We start from the raw sequence: 18356 nt of genomic DNA, 5'->3' as shown, positions 1-18356 counted from the left end.
GCCCTCAGAAAAGAGGAAATACATTAAATTAGCAACTAGATAAGCTGTATGAATATTTAAACAGGAAGAATGTCAAACTTGGTAAAAAAACCTCTCCTCATCAACATCAAAAGCTTTGTCCCAACCATGTTATAGTTGTTACACAAATTCCTTTCCTTCATTCTGATTTATCATTTGCTAATTTCATTTTTAGGTAAACCCCCTTCATCGTGGTTGCTACAGCATCCTCATTCAAATTCCTCACAACTTCTGCTATTGTCAATTTTGGCCTTCCAATACTTGCTTTTTATTTTTAAATGATGCTGAATTTTATTATGAGAGCTCAAACGAGCTAATTACACGAGGGGAAGCCTTCCCAAACAATGAGAGATTGCTGGGAGGTTCCGAATTTTGCCAATTTATTAGCCAAAGAATTGGCTGATCTAGGAACGAAGTTCCAATTACAATAAATGGATGATACAATGTCAGCAATACAATCAATGATTGGCTAGTGGCGCCAAGGAGGGGAGCTTTCTTTTGAACACCAGCTGATGACAATCTTTGAATCGCCTTCAATAATCAACTTGCCATGGAGCCACTCTTTAAAGATTTGGAGGCCGAACAGAAGAGCAGTCACTTCAGCAGTATTTGAATCAGCGATACCCACCGGCCCTGCATAGCATAAAATAGTGTCTCCACTGCTATCTTTGAAAACACCACCAGCTCCAGCCGGCCCAGGACAGCCTAAATCACTGCCATCAAAATTGAGTTTGATGCAGTCGTAAGGGGGAGGATCCCAGGTGGCCATAACAGGATTCCTACGAGGGCCCGCCATGTGTGCTATCAAACCCCCGATTTTCTCGAAGGGAGACGCCCAATAGAGAAGCAAACTCCTTCCTAGAATGTAGCCAACTCAAGATAAGGCCCACTGCCTGAGAAGCTATATTATCCGGGTTGCTAGCCTTGGAATTGGATCTCCAATTGTTTCGCTCTAGCCATATACACCATAGGACATGCGCAAAGCCTTCCAATACTTACTACAAGTCCATCAACCAAGATTGACATTCTCAGAAGAAAAAAAGAAACGAAAAGAAAAGCAAAAGAAGAAAAAATGTATCAACATTATCCTGGTATCTATTGGATATCAATCCAACATGCCTGGGTCATCTCAAAGTGTTCTCTCTCATTTTTTTCATCTGTTAATGCTAATCACAAATGTCCAGCAATACATTTATTGCTAATCCTAACATTTTCATTTTCATTTCCATTCAAAAAAAAATTCTTTCTTTCAGGTAGTAAGGAGTTTTGATAAAATTAGACATGGAAAAAAAAATTGATAGAGTTAATTGGGACCTCTTAGACTATATCATTGGCAAGACTTTGGTTCAAAGTGGCAGTTTTGGATTTGCAGTTTCTTATCTTCCACTTATTTTTCAGTTTTGGTTAATGGAGCTCCTAAAGGCTATTTTAAGAGTACAAGAGGGATAAGGCAAGGGTGTCCTTATAGCAGAAGAAGATCTTAGTTTTATCTTTCAAACAGCTAGGAGTCTAGGTTGGCTACAATCTTATCCTTCTTCTTTGGTCCATTATCCAACACCTCTGTTGCAATTTGCAGATGACACACTTTGTTTCTTTATCTGTGTCCTGAATCAGATATTATCCGTTAAGGTTCTCTTATCTATTTATGAGCTACATTTAGGTCAGAAATTAAACTGGTCCAAGTTGGCTCTGATTGGTGTTAATCTTCCACCAGATTCGAAGGCAACCTTCACCCAAGTCATTGGATGCAAAGTGGGTACTTTACCTACTAAATATCTTGGTCTGCCCCTTTTTTCGGTAGACCCCACAGAGACCTATAGATTCCTGTTTTGGAGAGCTTAGAATTGAGGCCAAGGAAAGGTAAGTTATTAACCCTTGTAAGTAGGAGGACTTTGCTAGCTTCCACACTGGTAGGTATTGCTATGTACTATATTTCCTTCCTTTCATGTCCTGCTTCAATTTCTTCTTGCATTGAACTAATAATGCATAGATTTTTATGGCAGGGTTCTGCTAAAATTTCAGGTCCCACTTAGTCAAATTGGAGGAGGTTTGTCTTCCCAAGTTGGTTAGGCAACAGATCTATCCCCTTATGAATAAAGCATTACTTCTTAAGTGGCTATGGTGAAGTGGAGCGGAAAAGAACACCTTATAGAGATAATTTCTTAATGCCAAATACAGTTATGTAGATTCAATTTTGCATCCTCATTATATTCCCTCTAGGGCACTCAGTTTGTGGAAGAGTATCCTTCGTATAAAGTCTTGCTTGATTCCAGGATATAGGTTCCATGTTCGAGACGGATCAGCATTTCGTTTTTGGTTGGATGAGTGGACAGGTGATCGAAGTCTTCATGAGGCTTTAACATCCCTTTTTAGTCTTACTAGAATTGTGATACTCGTCAAATATACTGAAGAAGGGTAGTTTAGTCATGTCACAGCCTGGTTGTATTAAGGAGAGTATTAATACTTTCAGGAAGTGTATAAGTGTCTATGGTAAAAATTTCATGATTTTTGAACTTGTATATATGGAGATATAAGGCATACTTGTATGAGGAGTAGAGACGTCTTTTCACTCTCAACTCGCTTAAGTGAATAAGAGGGATTAGGGGCTCAAGCTTTTCCCCTAATCCAAATCTTACACTCTTCTCCTCTATCTCCTCTCACTCTCAACTCTCTTCTTTTCAATATTTTATGATGCTCTTGTGTCACAGGTCTGCTCCAATAAATTTTATGTTAGAAAACAATACAATGCGCAGTTTAGTCATTTTACATGGTCTGTATTTTCTATTGAGGGTACAATCTTACTCAGCCATGTTTAGATGTCTCTATGGTTTAATTTTCATGTAATTTGGAGGTGTTAATTAGAAGTTATAAGTGGATAAGTGTTTGGAGAGTATTTACATCATTGTACTCAATTTCACTTAAGTTAATAAGAAGGGTTAGAAATTGAGTTCGATCTCTAACAAGAGATCTCCCTTTGCTCTCTTTTCAGCAGCCACTTTTCCTTTTTCTCTTCTTCTTTCTTCTCTCAATCCTCTTTACTTCATCATTTCACATTTTAGTTTTAGGATTTTGCAAAAGGCTAAGGGACGATGAAGTGGAAGAGGTTGGTCACCTTTAGTCCATTCTAGAAAATCATTATATTAGTGGGGTTGGGGCTGATGAGTTAAATTGGAAGAGCAGTTCCTCGGGTAGCTCTTCAGTCTCTTCTTACTAGGATTCAGCCCCTCCCACCACTCTTCTCAAGGCTATGAAGCATATTCCTTAGTCCATTCTAGAAAATCATTATATTAGTGGGGTTGGGGCTGATGAGTTAAATTGGAAGAGCAGTTCCTCGGGTAGCTCTTCAGTCTCTTCTTACTAGGATTCAGCACCACCCCCCCCCCCCCCCCCCCATGGTTCTTTGTTTTCTATGGTGTGGCTCTAAGGGTAGCACTTCGATGATAGATCAGTTAGTGAGGAGGGATAACATGATTTCTACTTTTAAGTTGTAAGTTGTGTAATGGTTCATTTGCTAAGTCTTTTTTTTTTTTTGATAAAGATGTATTTATATATAAACAAAATTACAAAGGAAGAGGGAGCAGCTCCCTCACTTCCAAAGATTGCAAGGACGCTCCCTCCTTGGCTAGCTAGCACATCTACAGCCGAATTTTCGGATCTCAGAATGTGAGACCAAATACAAGTGTAAAGTGAGGTAATATCTAAAATTTCCCGAAAGATATCCCAATGGCGCCACAGAGGGGGGGAAGCACGTTCACACCATCCAATGATCACCTTTGAGTCTCCTTCAATGTGAATTAGACCACTGCAATTGTCTCTAAAAATGCGGAACCCATTGAGAAGGCCATGAAGCTCAGCCGTTGTAGAGTCAGAAATGCCTAACGGGCCAGCATAAGAAAAACATTGATTACCAGATGAATCCGAAATAATTCCCCCAAAACCAGTAATCCCCGGGTTGCCAAAAGACGAGCCATCAAAGTTCAGCTTGAGGTAGCCAGATTCTAGGGGGGGCCATTCCTGCATTACTGGAGCCTTGATCTCAAAGTGTATCCTAGCCACTATATTCCAATTATCTCGAATAGAGGTTCCTTTGACGGAGGAAAAAACCTTCTTAGTTATGAGCCAAGAAGATATTTGCCATGACACCCTTTCCGCTACTCTTACATCCAATTCACTTTTAGCCTCGAACCTCCTTCGGTTGCGTTCATTCCATAGCCCCCATGGTACGAAACTGGCACAGGCAAATAACATCATTTTTCCAAGACCTGGGAGGGGTAATCCAACTATCGACTTACTGAAAGAGATCAAATCAGTTAATATGCAGAATTGCAGCCCCATTTTGCCTAGAACAGAGGTCCACACATACCATGCAAAGGGGTAGTGTAGGAGAACATGACTGACAGTTTCCGCTTCTATGTTGCATAGAAGACAGAGAGGGTCAATAGCTAGGTGGCCCCTTCTACTAAGCGTATCACTCATGAGGATCTTACTTTGGCAAGCACTCCACATGAAGAATTTTATCTTTGGGGGTGCACAGAGACACCATATAAAGTGAATTTCATGCTCCCTTAGCATCGAATCCCGGTCATTAATAAAACTATATGCAGATGAGACTAAAAATTTTCCACTTTTGTGAGGCCACCAGATAAGCTTGTCCTCGTCAGAAGGTCTCATTCTGACAGAGAGTCCAGTAAACAAATTGCTTCCAAAGCTTCTGAGTCCAACAGACCCCTTCGCGGGTGTAGGTTCAGACTCCCCCTTCCCCCCTCAAACGCATCAGCAACTGACATCTCCCTTTGTGCAGAAAGGAGGAAAAGATTCCTGAAGGAGCTCCGCAATGGCTCTTGCCCCGTCCATAAATCATCCCAAAATTTAAGCGACCGACCGTTTCCGACATGGAATCTTATTGCTGAGAAGAATTTCGGGAGTAATGTGAATAATGATCTCCATATTGAGTACAGTCCTCTCCGATTTCCACCAGACATCCACCATTGGGAGCTCCAACCCAACTTGGCTCGGACCATGTCCTTCTAGAGATTAGAAGAATTAGTGTTGAGTTTCCATAACCATTTCAAGAGCAAGGCTTGTTTCATTTCTTTTGTTTTCCAAATCCCCAAACCGCCCAATCACTTTGGAAGACAAACTTCATCCCATCTGACCAAGTGATATTTAAAGGTGTTACTTGATCCCCTCCACAAAAACCTTCTTTTCATCTTATCCATGGCTTTACACACCGATGAGGGGCAAGGCATAAAGGACAAAGCAAAGTTTGGGATTCCTACAATAACTGATTTAAAAAGAATGAGCCTACCAGCTTTACTGAGAAGACGCCCTTTCCAAGTTGCTAAACGGGATTCCATTTTTTCAACCACCGGGTTCCATAGACTCTGGGATATACGCCCATTGAAGAGGGGAAGGCCAAGGTATGTAGCTAGGAGAATTGAGCATCCAAATAAATTTGCAATATCTGCTAGAAGCTCTGGGCCAACGTTGAAGCCGATGAGGGAGGTTTTCCTCCAGTTGATTTTCTACCCAGATGCTATTTCAAAAAGGCCCAAAACTGCTTTGATCTTTTTGGCTTCCTCTATAGTTCCGATTCCAAATAATATGGTGTCATCCGCATACTGTAGAATAGGAATGTTGAAAGCTTGCTGGGGACTAGTAGGGGGAAGTCATCCAAGATTAATAGCCGAGTAAATCATAGCCGAGAGGAATTCTGCTACTATATTGAATAAGAGAGGAGAGAGAGAGTCACCTTGTCTGATCCCCCTGGTACCTTTGAAGTAGCCACAGATTGAACCATTGAGGATGAGGGAGTATGAAGCCGATACCACATAGCTTCTGATCCAAAACCTCCATTTTTCCCCGAAACCCATTTTCTCCATTATCTCATCAAGCAAGATCCAATTGACTCTGTCAAAAGCTTTTTCCAAATCAAGCTTAAGGGCGATCCTCGGGTCCTGGTTATGACGAAAGTGATCCATGAGCTCATGGGCTGCCATTGTAGAGTCTAAGATTTCCCTCCCCTTAAGGAAAGCACCTTGTTCTATGTGGATGACGATAGGAAGCAGCACTTTTAAATGCCGAGCCAAGATTCTTGCAATAATTTTATATGCACTAGTCACAAGGCTGATTAGGCGAAAATCCTCTGGCTTTTCAACATTAGCTTTCTTTGGGACCAAAGTGATAAAAGAGGCACCGATGTTGTGGAAGGTGATGCCATTTCTGAAAAAACCATGGACCATTGCAATGATATCTTCCTTGAGCCGAGGCCAGAATCTCTTTAGAAAGTCTCCATTGAAACCATCAGGGCCAGGGGCCCTATCACTTTCCATGCCCAGAACAGCTCATTCAATTTCTTCATAGGAGAAGGGGGACTCAATCAGTGAGGCGGCTGCTGGTGTGAGTCTAGAGAAGTGTAGGTGTTGAAACTTTGGCTGATTGGGGCACTCCTCTAAATATAGATCAGTAAAAAACTTAACCAGCTCATTAGTAATCGAGACCCTACACGACGTTACCACATTATTGATGCATAATGCGGTAATTCGGTTGGATCTCCTCTTTGCCAAAGCAACAGCATGGAAAAATTTTGTGTTTGCATCTCCCTCCTTCAGCCATTTGAATCTGGCTCTTTGTTTCCAACGGATCCTTTCTTGATGTAAAATGGTATTGAGCTTAGCATTGAGAGAAACTCTAGTAGAAAACTCAACATAAGTTAGGTACCTTTGCTCCTCCACCAGGTCCAAAGCCGCGATCTGAGAGAGAAGGGAGGCCTTCTCGTTACCCAAGGAAGCTTGACAGCTGGAAGCCCACTCTTTTATTTTCCTTTTTATGAATTTCAGCCTTAGGGGAAAGGCCCACTCCCTTCTACCAGGACTAGATCCTTCAGCCCACCAACCCTCAACAAGATTTTCAAAGTTATCCTCCAGCAACCAATAGTTTTCAAAGCGAAAAGGAGAGGGTCCCCATTTTTCAAAAATTGTGGTCAATATGATAGGCCAATGGTCGGATCCTGCCTTATTGAGAACTCGCCTAGAAACATTCTCAAATAGCTGCATCCAATCGTGACACATCAAGATATGGTCTAGTTAAGATAAGATAGGTTGCTACTGGCCATTTGTCCAAGTGTAGTTCTTACCACAGAGCGGAATCTCTTCCAAACCACCTCTGCCTATGAAATCCGAGAAGCCACGCATTGAGGCAGAGATTCTGGTAGTTGGAGGCTTTTTCTCATGACAGTATCTGATTGCATTGAAATCTCCCACAAATATCCATGGGAGGGTTCAAGTCTGCTGAAGTGCACTAAGCTCATCCCAAAAAAGGCTCCGATCCCTGTATCCGGTCAGACCATACACACCCCCTACACACCAGATTCTACCGGAGATGAGATCTTTAAATTGAATACCCAAGGAGAAACAACCCTCAATGACATTGAGAGAGTCGAATTTCGTCGAGTCCCAAGCTACAAAAATCCCTCTAGAGTGACAAATCGCGTTTACCGCCACCCACTTAATAGAGGAGCACAGCCAGAGCTCCTTGGCAATGACATTTGTCATCTCTTGACATTTTGTTTCTTGGAAGATGATCATTGAAGGTTTGAACTGGGAGATAAAACTGGATATCATGCTACGCTTCCGGAAAACACCAATCCCTCTGACATTTCAGGATATCAAATTCATTCGATACCTCGGTTTTTGACTCCAACGCTAAGTTATCACCAAGCAACTAACCTTTGTAGACGGCGCCCATAAGTCGAGCCAACTGCATCATCTGATTCCATGTCTCATCGCCATATCTTTGACGTTGTACTTGGAGTTCCTCCCTGATCCGATCTGATCTATCATTAGGAACTGAAGAAGATTGGGCAAGATGTTTTTTCTCAGGGATACAAAGAGAATTATCCTTGGGAACATCAACTTTTATGCATCTACTTCTTCTTTGATATGTCACCAAAACTGGGGGAGACGCTGGGTTTGGGGGATGTGAATTTCTTCAGCTTGTCCGAGCGCCATATGAGTCTGGGAGGGTGAGGCAAGGGTCGGCGAAATTTCGGCTCTCAAAAGAGAGGAATCTTGCTCAACATTAGTGAGGAGGAGGTTGGTTTCTGTGGGAGGGGGTTGATTTTTCTGCTTGAGAGGGATAGAGTTTGTGATGGGTAGAGTGCTTTCCACGAGAGAGGCCTCTGTAGCTACAGAGACCGAAGAGACATGTCCCGAGATGTGACCTTTGAGGTGGGGGAGTAGGTGAGGGACTTGGTTCGAGGTTAAAGTTGAAAGTCTCTTTCTGACTATTTGGCTGCTCGAGGTTGTCCAGTGTTTGGCCGTCAAATAAAGTCAGCATGGAAGTTTTGTGTTTCGAGGTGTCAAGTATGGAAGGCCTTTTTTTTAGAAGTGTGAATGTATTACTGAAGAAAAAGGATTACAACCCTAAAAGCTAAAGAGACATTTCCTCCACAACAAGGTGTTGGAGGGAAACGCCTTTTTTAGCTTGAGCATCGGCTAAGTGATTAGCTGATCTTGGAACATGTTTCCAAGTACAATGTAAAACAGAAATTAACTTACAGATTTCCTCAAATAACTCCCAATGGCACCAAGGAGGTTTGGATGGCTTTGTGCACCAGTTGATAATGACTTGAGAATCTCCTTCAACTAAGATTTTGATAATTGATAAAGACGTTGATGACTATCCTTCAAACAGCTTGGGCCTATCCACCAATCCGTCCAGAATAGAGTTTCTTTTCCGCACCCGATGTAGCATTTGACGACAGACTTGAAAGATGGTAAAAATTTGGCAATTTTCTTCCAAACAGGAGATAACTTATAAAACCTCCCCCCCGTCCATTCACCAGCCATGAATTGTTCCGGACTTCATTTTAACCATTCTACGCCACAGTAGATTGGGTTGCATGTTGTATTTCCAGATCCACTTCATGAGCAATGCCTTGTTTGTGGTAGCAATGTCCCGAATCCCGAGCCCCCCATTATAATTGGCTTACAAACATCTTCCCATTTCACAAGATTAAACTTTTTTTCCCCATTTGGCCCATCCCATAAGAATCTTCTTTTTAAAAACTCTATTCTATCCCGAATAGATGCAGGACAATGATACAAGGATAAAAAAATAGGAAGGAATATCGTGTAGGCAAGATTTGATGAGAACCAACTTACCAGCTTTGGATAAAATATTCCCTTTCCATGAAGCGAGATGCTTCTCGAGCCGCTCAACAACCGGGAACCAGGAGTTCTTTGTAGGCAATAGTGGAGTCAAAGGCAAACCCAAATATGTGCTTGGAAAAGATGCAAACTTACAACCCAGATAATTCGCCATTGAATTGAGAATGGAGGGTTCAATGTTAAATCCAAAAATTGAAGTTTTCTCCCAACTAATCTTTTGACCAGTGATCAATCCAAAGATGTTCAATACAGCTTTCATGTGTTTAACTTGTCTCATGGAAGGCCTTTTTTGGAAGAGAGGATTGGAAAGGAAGCTGACTAGGCTCGGAAAAGAAGAGAAAAACGAGGTGGATATGGGGGAGAGAGATGAGGTGGACAGTATTGACAGAGGAGTTGAAAGGGCTGACGAAATTTGACCATTTGGGGATGTAGTACGAAAAGACTCTTTGTTGGAGTTCGGGAAAGGAGGTAAGTACTCTAACGCACTCTCGTTTTTGGAGCCCAACATTAAAAGTTGGTTCAGATAAAGTGGGCTCATTAAACAAGGCGGTCAAGGGAACATCTCTCGGGGAATGCAACTGGGGATTTAAATTTGAATTTTGAATGGTTGGGATCAATAACAGAGAAATGTTGGGTGGCGGGACAGAAAGAAAATCAGGGGATTCTGACGCATATCTTCCTTTTTCCTTTTGGGAATCTGGGACGGTCAGGGGAACATTTCTCAGGGAACGCACTTGGAGATTTAAATTTGAATTTTGAATGGTTGGGATCAATAACCGAGAAATGTTGGGTGGTGGGACAAAAAGAAAATCAGGGGATTCTGACGCATATCTTCCTTTTTTTTTCTTTTGGGAGTCTGGGATTGATTTGCTCCCTTCTGACAAAGGAGCTCGAGGAGCTAGCCGAAGAAATCATCCCCGAGTTTGGATTTGAATCTGGAATCAGTTGAGACATGGACTCACCTGAAGAGGATGGATCATGTTGAGTCTCTACTGTGTTGACTCGTCAAGACGATGAGCCTGGGGGGGACTCAGGGGTCAAGCTTCTTCTTCCCGTCCGGTGACTTTCCGGCGACCTCAAAACACAAATTTCCCCGAAAGAAATCTCAATCCAAACAAACTTCTCGCCGAAAATAAGTTTTGTAAACATTGTATCGATCCAGCGCGAATTTGTTTCAATGAAAGCCTTTACAACATCGAGCTTCAGTTTCGCCGATGTGGTCTCAAACCAATGTATCAGCTTTCCGAATGAGCTAAAAATTCGACTTAGCACGTCTTCCGTCCATAGTTCGATGGGTAGACCTCGGATCGAAACCCACTGGCCGAGAGGTTGGCATATCGGAGATTCCTCCCACGCCGACACCGAAATGCCATCCTCCTTCAGCCATTTCCCCTTATCTAGAACAGCAGCTACCGCCTCCATCAATTCGAGAGTAGCTAACCATTTCCGGGGCTCCATCCAAGCAATTTTGGTTTCAAGCTGGAGGGAGTCATGGAACCATTGCGCGAGGTTAGTGTTGCTTCAGTAATCAGATTTTGCCTCAACAATTACGTCGTTTCGAAGCTCCATTTTGCCGATGTCAAAGTTTTCTAGGGGTAATTTTATGGAGGGGTTTTGGGCCGTGAGATAAGGAGTTTCCTGGGGAGGTGGGAGGAAAGTGATGGGTGGTTTAAGTGTATTCGGGCCTGGGTTTTCCTGATTGAGAGCTGAAAGGAGAGGGAAATTACGGAGGTCTTTCCTAGGAGGGATCTTACTTGTTTTGTTTCTCACCGGAGGCAGCACTGCGAATTTCTCCCCTATGGCCAGAATCGAGCTTCTCATTTCTTTCCAGCAATGAGAGGATCCGAAAATTTCCGGAAGGTATACTCATGCCATGATAGTAACCTCCCTCCGCTGGATGATCTTAAGCTCTCTAATCCCCCTCTTGCGAAACACAGAGAGGGAGAAAGAGACCTCATCGATTCTGATTTCACGAAGTCTCGGCTCACTCCCCGTATCTCCATCTTCGAGGCTTCGTGCAAAATCCGAAATAGAATGTAGATGAATCGATATGAACGAGTTTTTCCTTCCATTTCGAATAGTTAATCTTATTACCGTTTCTTTCTCCCTTTCTTAAGCTTCAACGAGATCTCCGATTCTCCGATTCTCCGCTCGTCCACTGAGATTTCCAGGCTTTCAGGGTCTCCTTTCTCGCCGATGATCTTCCTTTTGCCGTGCTTCAGGTCCGGTCTTCCTCCATCACCGCCGTTTTTCCACTGTCCATGCACCGTTGGTGAGTTCGTAGGTCAGCAGCCTCCTCCACGTCGCCGTCTAGAGGTTGGGGGGTTCGGGAGGTGTTTTCGACCAGAGCTCTTTTACCCGAGTGGGGCTGCTTGGGGGGACCCAGTCGCAGGCACCGAGTGCGCCCCCTCGCGCTCCTGCCGAAATGCCCGCATGCGATCCTTCCTCTCCATCTCCCATCAACAACTCCTCCCAAATCTCAAAAATATGTCCCTTTTTCTTCTTTTCATCTTTTAAGTTTTGACAAAAGATCTAGTTCATTTGCTAAGTCGGTTGATCATACCCGTTGTTTATCCCTGATATGAAAATCTATATACAAGCTACTCCCCACCTTCAAGGCCGCGACGTCCTTCTATGCCGGGAATGGGAGAACTCTCCTTTTTCTGGAATAATGAGTAGTGCAATCCATGTCCTCTCATTAAGGAGTTTTCTGGGTTCTCTAGGATTTCCTCAAGGTTGTCCTGCTCGGTGGCTGATGCATGGAGCAATTAGTCTTGGAATCTTCCCTTCCGTCGGGGTTCGAATGACGAGGAAGTCGAAGCCCTTTTGCTCGCTCTTATCCAACCTCAACAGCATTATCCTGCATGATCAGATTCATGATAAGTTGATTTGGGAGCCTAATGTTAATAGTATCTTCTCGGTTGCCTCCGCTTATTGACACATTAGTGGAGAGGATCCCAACTCTCTGGAGCACAAAACCTATGCGGCATGGAAACTCTATGCCCCCAAAAAAATTAAGTTCTTCTTATGGACTACCATTCGAGAATAAATCCTCATTGTTGATAACCTTCACAAGCGCAGATTCACCACTTCCGATAGTACCTGCCCTCTAGGCGACACTTGCGAGGAGTCAATTCAGACTGTTCAGAAAATTTACCCAATTGGGCCTCCACAGGGACCTCTTTGGCACCATTCAGATAGTATCTGGGACTCGTTTGCCTACAATTGGCAAATTGCTTCTCTCCGCTTGCCTAGCTCAAGTTCCTTGGTGTCTTTGGCTGGAGCGCAACAATCGTCGTTTCAACTTCAAGCTTAGCAATCTGAGCACCATCTCTTCTACTGTGGGTCTTATCTCTAGTTGGCTGCACACCGGGAAGGAATTTACCCCCCAAGCGGGTATTTCCCTTCGATGGAACTGGCTTCTTCTGGCCCATATGTAAGGACCCCAAAAACCACCTACCATGGCGGCATGGCTCCTCCCAGTGATTGCATTAAGCTAAACTTCGACGACGGGGGGTGTTTTCAGAAACCACAGAGGCGAATTCATCCTATCCTATGCTGGACCGGTTGGTATCACGGATTCCAACACCACTGAGGTGACTACTTTGCATCATGGTGTTAAAATTTTCAAGGATCGGTTGCATGGAACGCTGCTCATTGAAGGGTAATCCAAAGTTGTTATCAGTTGGTGCTCGAGCTCTGCTTCATCTTCTTGGCGTCATTGGCCCACCCTCTCCTCTATCTCAAACATTGTATTTACCATTTCTTGTACATGGCATCATGTTCTTAGATTGGCCAACTCCTCAATCAATAGATTAGCCAAGCTTGGGACCTCCTTGCAATCTCTCATTGTTTGGGACGGTCCCCCTACTATGTAATTCAGCTTTTTGTAGCTCGTTAATATAATTCAGCACTATTTAAAAAAAAAAAAAAAATTCCTAGAATTTTTTGAACTTCTTGCTTCAATTTTTTTTTTTTTTAAATGATGCTAACATGTTTCAAATTTTAAAACAAAGCAAGGTCAGATTTTATAGCAATCTTCTTTTGCGGCTGTCATTGGAAAGAGGGAAACAATAGGACTTTTAATTTGGTCTATCAGTGAGGTTTTTAACAAAGCTTTTCCTTATACTCATCCTTGTGCGTTGGGCGGACATCTACAAACCAAAGAACATGGGAGGTCTTGGCATTAGACCTATTAAAGATATGAATTCTGCTCTTCTCCACAAATGGCTTTGGAAGTTCAACACCTCTCCAAATTCCATTTGGCAAGGCATGATAGCGGCCAAGATTCGCTTCATCTCCTCCTGGTGAACCTCTAGTGGGCCCTGTCATCGCTTATCTCCCATCTGGCGCAGCCTTTATTCTCTTCACCTGGCATTCAAGACTACAGTAAGCCTCTTTGTGGGGAATGGGCAGCACACTTGTTTTTGGAATGATCGTTGGATGGGTCAGATGCCTCTTGCAGAGTCCTACCCCTCTATCTTTGGCCTCTGTCGGCATCCCCTCATCACGGTGGCCAACTCCTGGAAAGGTAGCAGTTGCTGGAATCCCTTTCCTCGTCGTGGTCTCAACGATCTAGAAGCCAATATTATCAACGGTCTTCTTGATGATCTCAGTCATGTCACCATTAAATGCGACATGAACGACAGGCTGGTCTAGCGGCCGGATGTTAGTGGGTTTTTCTCCGTCTCCTCTGCTTACCGGCATATTTCTAGTTGGACGGCGAACCTTGAGCCTCATCCCGCTTGCTTGGCGCCTCTGTGCACCCCCAAATATCCAATTCTTCATCTGGAGCACACTCTGCAACAGTATTCTGACCGTTGATAATGAGAATGTGTCCCACATCCTCCTCCTTTGTCCCTTAGCTTGGGAAATCTGGACTCACCACCTCTTCATGATTGGCTTGCAATTGTGTCTGCCTTGTGATTTGCACTCTAATTGCTGCCTCTTGTTGGGGTCGTCGCTCACTAAGATGGGAAGATCATCTCATCTGCTTGCGTAGCCTTTATTCCTAGGGGCATTTGGACAGAGAGGAACAACCAGCGCTTTAACTACAGTTTCTCTGGTCTGGATGTCATTTCCAGCAGCATAACCAACCAGATTTTTACTTGGCTTCACTCCCGCAAGGAGTTCACCAATCTGGGTCCCCCTGTTCTTTGCCTCAACTGGTGAGTAATTTCCCAGATGTCTGGCCCCCGTCGTTGCACTTCTATGCAAGAGTGGGTCCCCCCACCATCTAGTTTTTTGAAGCTCAACTTTGACGGCAGTGCTTTGGATAACCCTAGTCTTGCGGGCTTCGGTGGGCTTTTCAAAAAAATTGACGGTGACACACTCATATCATATTCTGAGCCCATGGGTATTTCAGACTCCACTTCTTCTGAGCTTATGGCCCTCCTAAGGGGCTTGGTTATCTACCATGACCACCTTGCTGGCCTACTCATCATTGAAGGCGATTCTAGTGTAGTCATCCGTTGGTGCTATTCACCTTTCCTTAAGCCTACTTGGCGTCATTGGGCTACTTTTCGCGACATTAAAGACATCTCTTCCAGGATTTCTTGTCTTTGGACCCCTGTTCCTAAGTCAGCCAATTTCGCAGCTAATAATCTTGCTAAAAATGGAGATTCCTCACAATATCTTATTGTAACTGGGTTGCTCCCTTAATTTTTGTTTTTTCTTTTGCTTCTTAATAGAAACGCACCACTTTCAAAAAAAATTAGTAAGTTTTCTGATCCTCAGATTTTGTCGGGTTCTATCTTGAAGATGCATTGGTGAGATGTGACCACTTATACAGAGCGAGAGATTCCTCATTTAGTGCAGTTGGAACCTCTTCCTGAAGGTTGGTTTAAAATAAACTTCGATGGTAGTTCCATGGTCAATCCGAGCTTGCAAGAGGAGAAAGTATAATCCAAGATTATTTAGGTACTGTTACTAGTGTATTCTGCTCCCTTTGGCCAATGTGATTTCACTAAGTCAAAACTTTGTGTCCTTCATTGTGGTATTCGCCTTTATAAACAGCGACACCCGTCCCCCTTGGTTATAGAGGGAGATTCTTCATACGTCATATCTTGGTTTTCTTCTAGAAAGAGACCCCTTATGGCATTTCTTGCACATTTTTTAAGACATTGAAGAGCTCTCCTTTTCCTCTAAAGAGAGCTGGATTCAAACAACTTGCAACACCAACTCCATTGCTGATTCTATTGCTCGTCATGGGGTTTCTTTGGATGCTATTCAGGAATGGGATTCATTTCTTGTTGAAGTACATTAATTGTATATTCTTTTATTCTTTGGTTCTTGCACATGGATTTTTGTACTTGTGCATGTGATTTGCATCACGGCTTTCTTTCTCCCTGGTAACTCTTACCACTTTTGCTTCTAATGGAATTCTCCATATTCTCAAAAAATATATACAGTAAGTTAATTATTCTGGAATTCATATTGTTTTATTTTCCTTTTTCTTTTAATGCTGAAGCCCTTACCCTAATGGACTCAAACCGAGACCTCGTGTAAGAAAACCCCCTTGTGGGTGATGAGCCAAAGACCTATCCACCATATCATATTATTTTTTTCTTTTGCCTACTTCAGCAAAGCAACCAGCTAAAGCAAAAACATAGGTCTTTTTGTCCCACTTCCGCATATCTAAATTAGTTCCATTGCATTACAAGCTAAGACAGATCATTTAGTCACTCTTATGGTATAAAATATCTCAAGTTGCATTCTTCCAAATATGATTAGAGACAACATAATGAATTTTTTTTTTAAAAGTACAATTAAAAATATTTCATGAATGATCGAAGCTAAGAAGCTGAGCATGGCAGATAGAATTGGCAGCTAAACATAAGAACTGGCAAAAAAATACAGTAGAGTTGATAAAATCGTCACATTTTATGCCATAAGAAGCCAACTGAACAACCAAACTTTATTTCAGTTTCAAACATAAGAGAGTAAGAGTTACACCTTAATAACACATAAAGAAACTTACCGTGCCAGGCCCTTCAGTTGATGGCCCACCAAGGAAGGCCATGATTCTTGCTCCAGAACCAGGAACACAAGCACCTAATAAACAAGCAGCAATACTAAGTGCAGTACTGGTGCATCTTGTAGCTCTCTGGTCAGCTGGGACAGCCCATGGATCTTTCTGAAGCTCCTCAAGGACCTAAGTTAGGTGCATAAGTCAAAGTAAATTCTAGAGGAAGTTCAAATAAGGTTAGATTGCACAAATAGCCGTACTATAGGAAGTTATTCTTCTCAAATTAGCTGGATAAGTGATCTAGTGCAAGAAAAAATAATAATGCTTTAAGTTACCAAAGCTCGTAGTAACTGATACATGATATTACTAAAAAGTTAGTGGTACAAGAAAGAAAACAGTGCCATACATTACAGCTAAATATTTCAAGGTTACCAGGTATATAAAAGGAAAAACGGTATAAAATACTACGGCAACAGGTAAATCGCCATCATCAGTACAGAACCAACAGCTTCTCGGGTTTCTCACTCGGTATCGGTAACATTTTCAAGAATCAAGAACTACGTTACAATATTTGAATGTCCATTATAGATAAGTTGCTTTGAGAAAAGGTTAAACATCTTCACAGGAGAACCCGGGAAGGAAAAACCATTCTTACACTTGAGTTACAAACAAGATGATGTAAAGCTTCCCTCAAGGAGATGTTCAGTGATCTTCACTGTTAGTGATAAAATTCTAATTGAGTGAACAATTGTCTGAGTAACAAATGCGTTCGTTCCCACAGCACTTTAAATCTTCTCATGAGCATATTTTGTGAATTTCCCTATGGCGCGTGGAAAGAAATATTTTATTTGAGTTAAAAACTTACAGAGTTCAATACGAATCCACACTCGGAAGCAGGTAGAAGAAACCTGGAGATACTCTCAGCCGAAAGCCCATCTCGGGCACCAGCAATCACACCAACTGGCGGCCTCGGCTTCTTAACAAAGAAATTCATTTGCTCCAAAATCTGGTCTTTGGAAACCTCTTTGGACCCCTTAAACACGTAAGACTTGGGGATCTGGCCAAAGCCCAACTCGTGCACTTGAACATATGTACCAAAGGTGATCAGCCCCACGAGCGACCTGGCAGGTAGCAAATCGATCGCCTGTGACAAGGCCGACTTCAAGTAACCCAATTCCTCCTCAATTATGCATGTGTCAATGACAAAAAGAAAAACCGGGGGCACCGAGCTCTTCTCTGCAGAGGATTCGTACTCGACGGTAGTGTACTGTGGGAAAAGCTCTCCGGGGAGATTTTCCTCGGTCATAGAGGCGTAGTGTGGAGGGAAATGGTTGCGTTGGAAACAGAAGGGGCAGATCCAGATCTTGTTAGTGAAATCAACAATTGAGAATGGATTGAGCACTGATCGGCAGGTGCGGCAGCGGAGAGGAGAGTAAGGGAGGACGGGCATATTGGGGAAGGGCTTGAGGGGAGTGTAGAGAGCGGCTGGCGGGATGACGCAATCCGAGGATTCCTTCTTCGTGCCCGGGAAGACGTTCCATGGCATCCGAACGCCATCCTGGCTTTCCAGGTCCAAGAATTCCGCCATTCCTCTTACTATTCGTTTTTGCTAAATCGAATTGATGAAAACTGCGTGTTCAAAGTTCTTTTTCTCTTAGCTCTCTCTCGAAGAGGAGGAGATGGAACGGTCTGCTTCTCCTTCTTCGGGTCAGTGTTGACTCCATTTACATATACCTATTACAATCACACTCTCCTGCTACTTTGCTATAGGTGTCGCGCATCGTATCGGGACCCTAAAGTCGTATACGATACGTTAATATATTTCGGATGTCAATGTTCCTTCAATCACTAGTCAAATTAAATAAATAATGAAAATTTATAATGATGGTAAATTATAATTCATATATTAAAATTTTATATTTAAAATTCATATTCTTTAGGATAAAAATACCCCTATTTCCAATCTATAAATGTATAATATAGTATTCTACTCCATGGACACATGACTCATATCCATGGGTCCGATTTTAGGCTAGTCGTGGTTCGAGTTTGTTCTATCTCGATCTATCCATAATTGGGATCATTGCAAGTTGATCCATTTGTTAATTAGTCAATTTTTCAAAGCCTAGGGTGAGTAACTTCTCCACAAGAACGATAATATAAAAAATTTCGTCAAAGGTAGTTTAGGTTAAGAATTAGTC

General features: G+C 42.7%; 1 protein-coding gene across 2 annotated transcripts in view; it reads right to left on the bottom strand.

Moving 5' to 3' along the window:
- LOC137950544 (protein transport protein SEC23 C-like) overlaps nt 1-17848 on the bottom strand; it is a 45364-nt gene extending 27516 nt beyond the window's left edge. For both annotated transcript variants that reach the window (XM_068797076.1, XM_068797077.1), the window contains exons 1-2: nt 17021-17848; nt 16168-16341 (exon numbers count right to left, since the gene is read on the bottom strand). In XM_068797076.1, the coding sequence (XP_068653177.1) occupies nt 16168-16341; nt 17021-17743 (897 nt within the window). In that variant the 5' untranslated portion in view covers nt 17744-17848. The remainder of the gene's footprint in view (nt 1-16167; nt 16342-17020) is intronic.
- Between the last annotated feature and the right edge of the window lie 508 nt (nt 17849-18356).

This window comes from Aristolochia californica, unplaced genomic scaffold (assembly GCF_029961685.1).
Source record: "Aristolochia californica isolate CCGP_79_NKW_82.1479 unplaced genomic scaffold, dmAriCali1.0.hap1 SCAF_14, whole genome shotgun sequence".
NCBI classification, from domain to species: Eukaryota; Viridiplantae; Streptophyta; class Magnoliopsida; order Piperales; family Aristolochiaceae; genus Aristolochia; species Aristolochia californica.
The sequence above is the reverse complement of the archived record's forward strand: the minus strand, read 5'-3'. Positions and strand labels throughout refer to the sequence as shown.